The sequence below is a fragment of the Mchenga conophoros genome, linkage group LG5 (assembly GCF_057382185.1).
Source record: "Mchenga conophoros isolate Kocher_MC1m ecotype Shallow Benthic linkage group LG5, M_conophoros_male_GT1.1, whole genome shotgun sequence".
Classification (NCBI taxonomy): Eukaryota; Metazoa; Chordata; class Actinopteri; order Cichliformes; family Cichlidae; genus Mchenga; species Mchenga conophoros.
The window spans coordinates 35388242-35400688 of NC_140530.1; the positions used below are offsets into that span (position 1 = coordinate 35388242).

The 12447-nt window shown below is 40.6% G+C and overlaps 1 protein-coding gene across 1 annotated transcript; it reads right to left on the reverse strand.

The window, feature by feature from the left end:
- Positions 1-91: 91 nt before the first annotated feature.
- shisa4 (shisa family member 4) lies at positions 92-11917 on the reverse strand. The gene is made up of 5 exons (XM_085275116.1): positions 11598-11917; positions 8300-8477; positions 5726-5862; positions 5442-5633; positions 92-4632 (listed from the first exon to the last, which is right to left on the reverse strand). The coding sequence occupies exons 1-5, from the start codon at positions 11674-11676 to the stop codon at positions 4592-4594; spliced, it is 627 nt and encodes a 208-aa protein (XP_085131242.1). The 5' UTR covers positions 11677-11917; the 3' UTR covers positions 92-4591.
- Between the last annotated feature and the right edge of the window lie 530 nt (positions 11918-12447).

Here is a 12447-nt window from a genome sequence, read left to right on the forward strand (position 1 = left end):
TTTTGGGGGTGAATGCAGACATCTAGTGGCCAGTGTTGTAGATAAAAATCACACTTCTTTCTTTAAACTCAGAAAGAAACACAGAGAGCAATTTGTTACATTCCAAAGTTAAATTTTATGTTAAAAGAAATAAACATTTTCCAGTCACTTTATTTTACAGTGTCATACCATCCATATGACGACAGACATGAAGCCATACCTAGACTCTGAACCTGATGTAAGTCATTAAAACACACTCATGGAGTTGGTTGGTTTAGAAGCACAAATGAACAGAAACATCACTGATGTTATATCAAACTACTTATGAAAGCATCTTTACAAAGAAAATCCCAGCGTCTTCCTTGTGCTTTACAAAGGCTCGACAAATCTGTACACTTGGACGTCGGCATCGGAGTGAGTAATTTATGCTGCAGACTAGCTGTGACAGTAATATTAGCTCTCAGGCATTAACATTATGTTTGAGCTGCTTAATACACTACACCTGAAAAGACAATCCAGGGATCACCTATTAGGAGGCATCGTGTTTTTCCAATTCGAACCTTTTAAAGAAGGATCAGGGATGCCCTCGAAGCTAAAGGAGATTACAGGTTACGGGCCCTGACCTCACTGGAGCCCAAACCTGCAAGGACAAATTGAAAAGGACAGTTTGACATTTTGGGAAATCCACCGTCTGCTTTCTTGCCGACTTAAAGCCAGATGAGAAGGCTGTTAGAGCCAGGAGCTGGCAGGTGGACGGCTAGAGGACGACTGGCTGGGGTTACGGATGGGAACATGTTGAGGTTATGATCAGGAGAAATTCACGCTGACAGAGGAAAACAGACTTCACCTCCCCCAGAATCGAATCTCAAGGCCTGGAAACAGTGCCTGACACTTATTAACATATGTTTATTCTGTGCAACACCCTGTGCTAGCATTCAGATTTTTTTAAAAGTTTCGGTAGGAAGTTTCTTTTTTAAACCAAGACCTTTACCCTGCTTCTAGTCTGATGCTGAGGTAGGCTATCGGCCACTTGCTTCTCCTATAATTAACCACACATGTGCAGAAAGGGACTGACCTGATAGCAGAGTGTGGTGGGTACCACATGAGTGCATTTCCCAACAGCTCAACCGTTTACTGCAACTACAAGGCCTCGAAATTTCAAGATAAATGTACTTTTTACTACTTTTTTTTTTTTGTTGTGGCTTGATGGCAACTGTTTCACATTTTTAAAACATAATCAGTGTACAAGTTTATTCAAATAAACTGACGTACCCAGGAAGCAGTTACGATGAGCAACACCATTATGAGCTGCAACACCTGTGTTAAGGAAGCCAAAAAGTCTTTATTAAAAAGTCTTTTAGGTTTAATTATTTTTGCATGTATTTATGCAGCACAAAATTAATACAACTACAGAAAATGTTACTGCTTGATTCAATGTAGAATTTTGTTTTGTTTTTAAGCAGAGGATTACAGACAATAACTACATTTTGCCAATATATCAAATGTGCCAATAAAGGGGGGAAAGCAACAAAAAAACCCAAAAAAAACAAAAAACAAAAACAAAATGTGCACCCGTCAACAAGAAAGCAAACACCTTCTCCAAAATGTCAAACGAGTCCTTTAAAGAGAGGGGATCTTTCAGCAGTAGTCGTTTTTGGCTTCGTAGCTTAGTCCAGATGGTGAGAACCCATTCACAGTTAAAGGTAACTTAAATAGTAATAAATAGTAAATGGAAAGATGCCAAACGTCATATCTCATGGTACAATAAAAATACACGGTTTTAAAATAACTCGTTACAATATCATAAAATATTTAGTTGAAGAACAGATTTACAAAATATTCATTTAAATAGTTAATCTCTTTTTTCCCATGGTTAGTTACTGTAAGGCGGGATATTTTATTTTAATCAAACAGCGTGACCTGCAACTCCCGTCCTGATATGTTAGAAGGAATAGACGTTAACACGGATTTCACTGTGAAACACCCTACCCGTCACTATGGAATTAATCAAGACTAATTTCTAATTTATTTTAAAATCAGAAAAGAAGCAGAAGCGGACAGGTATCTTTGACCAGGAAGCATGCTGATGTTGAGATCGTAAAAAAGGGTGCCACTAATAAACTACTTCAAAGTAATTACTTGTGTCAGATATTAGAAAGACGAGACAAAGTTCAAACCAACAGTTGACAAAGGGCTTCTTACAAAGAACTGGGAGAACCGTTTAGATCTATAAAGCCACCTGCCTTAGATCCAAACATCACTTTTGCAATCAAACGTGGATCCCTTTTTTCCAGTTTATTTATTTTTTTGCTTAGTTAGAAACAGAGGTGGGACCAAGTCATTGTTTTGCAAGTCTCAAGTCAAGTCTCAAGTAATGTCAGGCAAGTCAGAGTCGAGTCTCAAGTCACTGGTGTAAAAGTCAGAGTCAAGTCACAAGTCTGAAATTTTGAATTTCAAGTCCTTTCGAGTCTTTTAAAAAAAAAACGAAAAAAAGCATGTTGCAGTTATGCTAAATGTAAATATTAGACCATGTAATTTTTAAATCTGTGTTTTTCTCAACACATACAAAATAGTGAACTTAGAAAATATACACAAATTGTGAAATTGCACCTCTTTAAAATGCAGCTCAATTAAACCTAGCTCCAAGAATAATTTTCACCGACAGTTCTGAGATAAGCTGCATGTTATTCTTGGATGCGCTTGTAGGACCGGCTTTAAAATCGCATGACAAAAATATCATACATAAATAAATGATATTTTAAAAAATATATAATTTAAAAAAAAACTGCATCACCAACGTAGCCTGGAAAACATTTGCTAGTTAGATGAAGTCAGCTATCTCATCTTAGCATATTTATATGCATATTTATAATCATACGGTTCTTGGAGTGAGTGCATACACTCATGAAGTTTAGTAACTTCCGGTCACTGCAACAAGCCCAGGTACAGTTTACCGACGGATGGGTGCAGGACCTTGAAATGCACCGTGTAGAAAGTAAAGACCATCGTACGTATCATAAGTTTACCAGTCTCACAAATCGTCGTCATAAATACACATTCGTTAACCGTTTATTAATAGGACCTTTGAGCTCAACAGTAATTAATTAGCAGTGGAAATAATTTCTGGTAGCATCACAGAAATGTAGCAGTGACAATAATATTGTATGCTGTAATCGCACTGGACAATTAGTGATACAAAACAACTGTTTTACCCTGTGAATAAAAGTATATGTTTTTATCAGTGTACCATAATAACAGAAGCGAAACACAATATTGTGTCAGGACAATTCACTATTTATGCACAATAAACAAAGGAGCATAGCGCGACAATTTCTGTTCAGCGCCAGACTTGCTTGTAACCTATATCACCAATTATGTTAAGAAAAATGACGCATTAACTACAACAGCAGACTGACCTTTGTGTAAATGCTTGGAGCAGACTAACCTGTGAGCTGGAGTGTTCTGGGACGTTATAATTGGTCTTTGAATGGCTGCAATCCAGTCGCCTCTTTGTTACTTCGGAAACATGGCTGAACAATTTCTCTTCAACGACGTAATCCGATAACAACCGATCTCTTTACCCGTCGGCTTCCCGTGGCTGTCATGCGACCAGCTATTGCAGTTAATAACACAACAGCTTCTTGACATTTTTGTGTTTCTTTTTATCGCTGTGTGACTGGTTTCAATTGAAAGCCTGCGTGCGCTAGTACCGCTTGCCACGAGTTCCCAGAATCCTTTGCGGTTCTACCCGTGAATGACGTCACATTTTCAATCTCCATATAATATGCATGTTAAATTTTATATTTGGGGTAAAATATCAAGTCTTTTCAAGTAAACCGGTTCAAGTCCAATTCAAGTCCCAAGTCATTGGTGTAAAAGTCCAAGTCAAGTCACAAGTCTTAGAACATTATTTCAAGTCAAGTCTAAAGTCATAAAATTAATGACTCGAGTCTGACTCGAGTCCAAGTCATGTGACTCGAGTCCACACCTCTGGTTAGAAACATCAAAGACAAAGAAGAAGCACGTGATGCTATGATAACCGGAGAAAGTGGATCAGTGGCAGAGATTACCTGGAATGGAACCACAGGCAGTTATCAATTTATTCAAACTTAACAAGGGGGAGGAGGTAAAACATTTTTTTTTCTTTTACCAAATAAAGAGGGACAGCATTCTTTTCTAGAAGGTAACAAGCACTCTCTTTTGGCGACAACCTGTCACTGAGGTGAGTGTTTCAGATCACGAGGCTGATGAAACAGCGCCAAGACGCAGAAGTCGCCTCGCTTTCAGGATCATGTGACGCCTGCCCAGGAGTCAGGCGTCAGGTTGCAGGACAGACTTTGATTTACATTAATACTGTGGAAAAGTAGGACGACGCTGCAAATGAACAACTAAAACAGAACTTAAAGTGCCTCCTGTTTTCTTTCACAGGCAACCCACTGCTAATCGAGCCGTAGCGGTTATTTTAGCGTGTGACTGTGTGCTTAACTGCATCTGCGTGTGTGTGCATGTGTGTGTGTGTCTGTGTGTGGGAGAAAGTGCTGCTGCCTTCTTTTGAAACAGTCCCTTTGCTCAGCTGCAGTAGTGTCTCGCTGTGTGCGTGAAGAGGAGCCCATCAGTGACCAGGATACTGAGGTGGAGAGTACGGTGGTGGGGCTGAAAAACAAGTAGAAAAAGAAGACACACATGCACACACACAGTCAGCCTTTCACTGTAAATCTAGAAGTTTTTGCCCAGATTATACCAGTATTTTAGCTCAGAGCTAGGCATGTTCATGAAACAGACTACAACTACACAGAATACACATGGCTGGGAAACCAAAATAGTGACAGGGTAAGAGTGAGAGAGAGTTTTAAATGTCACTGACATTTATGTATTTGGTGATTTAATGAAGCTGATGAAAACAAAGTTATAAATATTCATACTGAGGGCACGAAAAACATCCATGCTAAATTTTACAGTTTATGGGAACAGTTGCTGGAGAATAAAAAAAAACATGATTAAACACAAGTCAGCTGGAAAATTGTCCCAATCTGTTCAAAGGATTAGTGAAAGTTTTAATCGGCTGGGAGCATTAGGGGAAAAGTCCTCAAATTTAGCAAGACTCACTATTAAAATATGACACAATGTTGTGAAAGTAGCAAAGATGTGAAACTAGTGAAGAGACTATACAGTTCTCCTCTGAGGGAGGAAATGTTCCTAATCAGAGAGGACAATGTCCAACCATTGGACAGAACAAAATTCAACACATGCTGGGGTGAACTGCACTAAAGTCTCTAATATTTAAAAAAAACATTATCAGGTGATCACCCAAAGAACCACGTACACAGTATGTTGGCACATCATTTTTTGCTTTACATGCAAAAGCAGTTTTTGTTCTTGATTGTGATTTGACATATACTGACATGACCAGGAAACCCTGCAGCCATGTGAGCTCACTCTGAGGGAAGTTATGCAGGTCTTACCCTGGCTGTATGCAGGATCCATGGGGCGTGGTACGTACGGTCCAGGCTGCATCATTGGGTACTGTGGAGGCATGCCAGGATACTGGGGCGCCATAGGGTAACCAACGGGTGGATACTCTGAGGGGCAAATTGGTTTACCATAAGCGTCGTACATGGGCTCAACCGGGTAGCTGGCCATGGGGATCTGCTGAGCTGTGGGTTGAAGAAGATCGCACAGTTACGAAGGAAAATCCATACTTCATGGTCGTCTGCATAGACATCGACATGACAACGAGAGGTCTCACCATCATAAGGTGTCCTGCCCCTCTGCTGCCTTCTCTGGTAAAGGTAACAGCAGGAACACATAAAGCAGCAGACCATGGTCGCAATGATGGCCACAAAGAGGAGGATGGAAGACGCAATTCCAGCTAAAGTGGTGGGGCTGAGGAGAAGAAGAGTGGAGGATGTAAGTTAAAAAGGATTCATTTCTTCCTTTGATCATTCAGCCTCATGTTGTTCCTCCCCCCTCTGTGCTGCTAATTATGACTCACTCTGGAGGGAATTAAAGCCGAGGTGGCTGTGATGTGAAGCTTTCGATTTAGCAAAGACTGACCCCAACGTCGCATCCCAGCAAATGCCTCAAACTCTCCACCTCTCTGTCTCGACCCGATTCCACCACCTCATGATCTCAGAGAAGCAACAAAGCCCTCCATTTTATCTTAGCCTCCTCTGCCCACTGATCTGATCTCCCACCAGGCTCAATAAGCCACACGTTATCTGCTGGGTGCTGAACAGTGCCGACTGGTTTAAAATGCAGTGGAGAAAAACTGTCATGCTGCAGCCTCAGATACAAACATGCTTAGACTAGCATCAGTATTTTTCCCAGCTAAATGATTTCTCTCATTACAGGAGACTCACAGAAAGATGAGCCACCACTGACCAGATATTATAGTCAACAGAACAGGCCGTGCACAAGTCTGTGCATGATCATAAACCTCATCCAGCTGTTCCCAACATAACACAACAAGAGGGGACACAGTGACATTTGTAACAAAGTCTAACCCCTTTGTCATTTCGTGTTTGTGGCAGGACTTTTACTTGCGCATTCTTGACTCTGTTATGGTTTGTGTGAAAAACAAACTCAAAGGTCTACTTGTTAATTTTCTTCTAAACTACATTTTTTACTTCCTGATTGAAAACCAGGGGAGGAAGCTAAATGCTCCAAATAAGTAACTAAGTAGAGTTAAGGTGTAATGACTTTACTCCATTTCACTGCAACACACAGAAAACATGTTTTACAATTATTGTGTCCTACATTTTACCATTTTTAACAAGTGTTATCATTTGGCTTTAGTTATGAATCTACAGCTAACATCCATTTTCAATATCCTTTTGTTTGCAGTGCCATGAGAGCGTATAAGTAGATGCTTCCTCTACGGTTCCTGTGTGTTCTCAGAGTCCAAAGATACGTTAGGTTAATTTGTAGGTTTAAATCGGCCTATAGATGTGGATGTGAGACTGCGTGGCTGTCTGTCTCTCACTACGATGTAATCCACATAAGTGGCCGACGCCATGTCCAGCCCTTGTGCATTTGCGTGGTGTTTTATGTGTTGATTACCTTGTGGTTGTGTCACAGTGTTTAATATGCGGTGCCAGCCATGACATAAACAAATAAACTGTCACGGTTCTTTTACCGTCCTGGGTTTCCTCTCTTGGCTGAGGTCAGTTTTTTGTTCCCTCCAGAGTTGAAAGTATTTCTCCCTCAAGTTTTTCCACTTCTGCGTAGATTTCTTCAACTTCATTCTGATGGTTTCAGCCATCTACCTCCAGGAATTTCCTGACATCTGTGAATCCTTATATTGTGGCTATGATTATTATTCCTTATACCAATGTGACGATTCATGTTGAAAAACTGCAGTGAAGAATTAGCCAGAAATGCACAGGAGTCGACGACAGTACAGAACCGGCCAATCATAATCACTGTGGGCTGTTACATTTCCAGAGAGGTTCACAGCGTAGGTTACAAAGTGGGATTTCAGAGAAGTTTGTGGTTACGATGCACCTACAGCAGGGGTGCCCAATCCCGGTCCTCGAGAGCTACCGTCCTGCAGCTTTCAGATGCATCCTTGTTCCCACACACCTGAATCAAATGAATGGCTTGTTATCAGGCCTTTGCCAAACATGATGGCATGCTGAAGAGATCAAACCATTTGATTCAGCTGTGTTGGAGTAGGGATGCATCTAAAAGCTGCAGGACGGTAGCTCTCGAGGACCGGGATTGGGCACCCCTGACCTACAGCATAGATTTAACTCATTAGCGTGTGACGGTGCACATGGACTTTCACCCTATGTCAGCAGCCATCAGCTTCAGCCCCCACTATAACCCTAAGTTTGATAAGCATCTAAGAAGATGGATGAGTATACAGTTTCAGCTTTTCTAGGATAACTGTCCATTGCTAATTATCCTAAACTTTGATCGATCCATTAGCTGTTTTCGTGGCTTTACACAACCTTTCCGGTCTTTAAGGCCCCATCCCAATCCTTTCAGTAATACTGTTTCTCACTTTCAACATTTTATAGGTTTGCACTAAAGCTAACAATCTGCAAATCCTCCTTTCTCAGTTTATTTAACCAAGTGTCACAAATTATTTGGAAATAATGACATTTCACAGACTTTCTGAGAGTTGCCCAGAAGCTGAGCGTCGATGCTTAAGGTCTGGAATCTAAGTTGGAGCTTTGTGGAAAACCATGCTTCGAGGGGATAAAAAGCTCCTGCAGTGATTGCCTTGACTCGAGAACACAAACCGTGACGCTTGGTGTCAAGTAAATGAATAAATAAGTAATAAACCTGAAGCCCCTGCTGCTGCGTCTACACCCACCTGAACTGGAAGAGCATGCAGCGTTTCTGCTCTCTCTCCGTGATCATCTTGAAGGCGTCCAGGCAGCAGTAGCGTCGGTTGCAGTTCCCACAGCAGAACGTGATGAGAGGGCAGTCGAAGCCGTTGTGCCAGGTGCCATTTTTATCCACATACCACAGACACTGCTCGTTCCCACTGACTGCAAAACAACAAGAGCAACACAAAGTGAAAGGGAGGATGACACAACAGGGGAAGTGATCAAATAACTGGCTATGGAAGGAAGCAGAGAAATGAGGAAAACAGCAAGCGCTACTTCACATGGCTCTTTAAAGTGATTATCTTCCTTTTTATCTCTCCTTTTTGACACGCCGTTGTTTGTTTGTATCAAAGTCCTGACTGTTAATTTACAGATCCAGCTCAGGGTTGCCTCGAGCAAATCATAAATATGTATTTTGTACATTTCCTGGCACTTCTTTCTTATATTTTTCTTATTCCAGACCAGACAGTCACAATGCATTATTCAGCAGTTCCCTGTGGCAGAGGCTGAAAACTGATTCGGGCTCCAGTACTGGAAGGTACCCAGGAGATTTAAAGGACCTGAATGACTGCAACTAAAGATCACTTTCACTCTCAGTAAATCTGACAGTTACCTCTTCTATTAAAAGACGAGGTAAAGCACCAAAGTCCTTCATCTGAATATGAAGTACGTATTAAATATTTGGCATTTTTGAGTGAAAACTGACCTTAACGGTTAATTTAAGGCCTTAATTTTTGCCATTATTAAGGAAGATCCACACACAGCCACCACAAAATCTGGATGAAAGAAAACTCAGTTTATTTTCCGCAGTTGACAGGCTTACAAAAAAATGATGATTCACACAAACCTGCGAAACACATGCTGTCTCCTCAAAGAATAAACACATTATAAGCCCTTAATTAAGCTGAAAAACGAACGCATGATTATCCTTTCCACATCGTATAATTTAAGGCAGCGCTAAATTACAGGTCACAGTGTGTTTGTGAAGGCTTCACTGCTTTTTTATCCATCAGTTTTCATGTGGAACCTGGGAGAAAACCGACACACTCTGGGTTTTTCTGCTTCACATTTGGCTTTTGGGGGGTTGACTACACACGACTGGTTCACATACTGCAAAACCAAGAGTTTTACAACACAACCAATGTGTGCTACGCTTAAATAAATGAAAGGCATTTTAATAAAACTGTGTTCACATTTTAAAAAAAACATAACTTTACTACAGTACTCGTGATTTTGTTTTCCACACAGAAACATTACACTAGGTCATCCAACCCGAGCTGCAGCCCGTATGTAAATAAGATGACACATTTAGCCCGAGAGAGCTGCTTTTCCATACTGAGCAGAGCACATTAAACTGATGGAAACTTCACAAAGGCCGTCTAGGCCACAGTATCGAGCCAAGACTTGTATAGACTTGGCTCCTGAACTAGCTGACACTAAATTTGGTTCATGACCTTTGAGTGTTAGCCCTGACAATGCAAGTTGTCCAGCTTTATACAAGCTTTCATTTAAAAAAAAAAAAAAAAAAAAATCTATTACTGTTTGCTGTTAGCATCATTTAGATGCTTGCACTGGTGTGGCCCGTCTCTAAAGCACCACTGGGCCAACTGCGACACAGCTTAACTTGCTGAGTAACAGAAGCAGCCCGGCTGCAGTGAATCCTACCTCTGTTACAATATTCTGTACTTGAAACCATTTAAAGAGGTTTTAATTTAACTTTATGAGCCAAAGTTTAACACATCATACTGGCAGGAGTTTTACTTGATTGTATTAATCAGTCCACGCCATTTAAACCAGCGTGGTCTGTACAATACAGTGTAGTTCATTCTACAAACTGCAATTACTACGGCAATAAACATTTAAACTTTTAAATTTAAGCCCGAGTTTGAGTCACAGACTGTATAAAAAGACAGACGTGGCCACCGTGACGTCACATATTATGCAAACTTGGGGATTGAAAAATAAACCACATATATATTTAATCTTTATTTCACCAGTGCTTTAAACCGTATCACAGAGATAGATCGTAATTCAGCTTTATCTGACATTTTTTTAAGATCTACCAGGTTCTGCAGAAATCCTGGGTGCCGTGAAGACAAGCGAAAATCAAACAGAACAGCTGTTTGCAAGTGATAGGGAGATTTCACAGATAAGCAGGGAGCATTGTAGCTTTATATATAAAAATATGTCAATGTTGTAGTCCCCTTAGGCTGTCTAAAGGGCCAGGAAGCCAGATCATAAAGTGCACAGGGATGTATACTGCTCATTGAATCTGCTATGCTACACAGAGTCCAGGCAGCAGCTGATGCAGATCTAAAAGCGCAAAAATGATTCAGATCTTGATATATATACTACCTGGTATTATCTGTGCATTCATACAGTTTTTTTTAAGTTATATTAAAAAGTAGTTTTAAGTATTAGCCTTCCAGCACTGTCTTTAAACTCTAGTCTGAGCAGTTCTGCTGGAGAAAACATCTTTTTTTGCTTTGTGTTACCACATATTAGACACTATATATAACAATAGCGATATACCAGGTTATTTCCTGCGTATAAAATATATAAAGACTTGGAAAAGACTCTTTGCATCGACTACATGTGGACAACTCTTGCTTAAATGCAAAAAGCTTGTATATTATCAGCCAACTTATACGTCACCCAACTCCACTAAAAGGTCATATATGCATTTTTCTATATGAATGCTTAATATTAATTATTATTTTTAAATATGAAATAAAGCTTTTTTTTTTTTATTTCTATTGATATATTAAGCTTTAACACACTTCTAATTTTGCTCCAGTATGTACAAACACGTCTGAGTCCCTTAGCGCGGTATCAGCCATGAGTTACATGAAGATAAATCAGATTTTCACCTGAACAGGTATCTTAACGGTAAAGCACGAGTCAAAACTAGCTAGCTCCCGGTTCTCCGCTAACTATAGTAGATTTAACGAGCAACGGCAGTTCAGTTCATTTAAACATGAACTGCTGCACGATAGTTCCCGTCATAAAGGAGCCAGTGAAAGCTAAACGTGTCCGCTGAACAGCGTTTAGTTCCAGTGATTTAGGCCTAAAATAAACACCGAGGCTCCGGGCCAACAATTAAACAGCCAAAAGCGCTTTGAGATCACGGTGACTGCGGCTCGGTGTGCGGGATAAATAAGCAGCAGTGCCGCAGAAAAGAAAGGGGAAATAGAAAAGGAAAAAAAAACGGAGGCAGGGATCAACCGTTACTCCGTTGCCGTTAGCTAGCGGCGGGGCCTGGATGGAAAGCTACAATCTTACCCTGAGAAGTGCTGAGGACGACGGCGAGCACCGCCAAAGTCACCGAGATGAGGGGCATGTTTCCCCCCGGAAAGATCATTCCCGTTTGGATTTAAAACCGAGTAATTTTAAAGAGCAGGTGTTCTCATCGGTGTGCACGAGCAGAAAGAGGCGCGCTAACGGTCGTTCTCGTGCATTATCCTGGCCAGGGAACAGCACGGGGGACGGGACGGCTCTGACAGTCCGTAATTTATCCGTGGAAATGACAGAGCGCTGCTGTGACGCCGCTCACCCGGGACGAGGGGTGTGCTGCCTTCACGGAACGACTGAAACGTTAGAATTATGCCCCATCACTCGGCCGTCGACAGTTACCAACAACAAAAACCAAACCGCGTCACCAGTATAATTACAAATCATAATGGAACGGAAATACATCTTTTTACTCAAGTACGCAAATACACAGTAAGCCTTTCACATTTAACAAAAAGATAATTATTATTAGCAATAAACATATCAAAGGTACTCATTATGCACAGTGGTCTTTATCTGCATGATGCGCAGTATATCAAAAAGCATAATCACTGACTATGGGTCGCCAGGACTGACGTAATGAATGAATTAAATACACCATTAAATAATTTATTAAATGTGGCAATAATTAATTAAAATTGGTAAGAATTAACTTAAATGGGAACTAATTAAATGAATATTTTTGACATATTTAATTAATCAATTATTGACACATTTAAATAATTATTTAATGGTGTATTTAATCAATTCATTATGTCAACCCTGGCGTTCCATAACTGACGTGAACATCGTTTTGAATGCTTAGTATATTGCAGGATGTCTCGTTAAGAGCTCGCGTTGT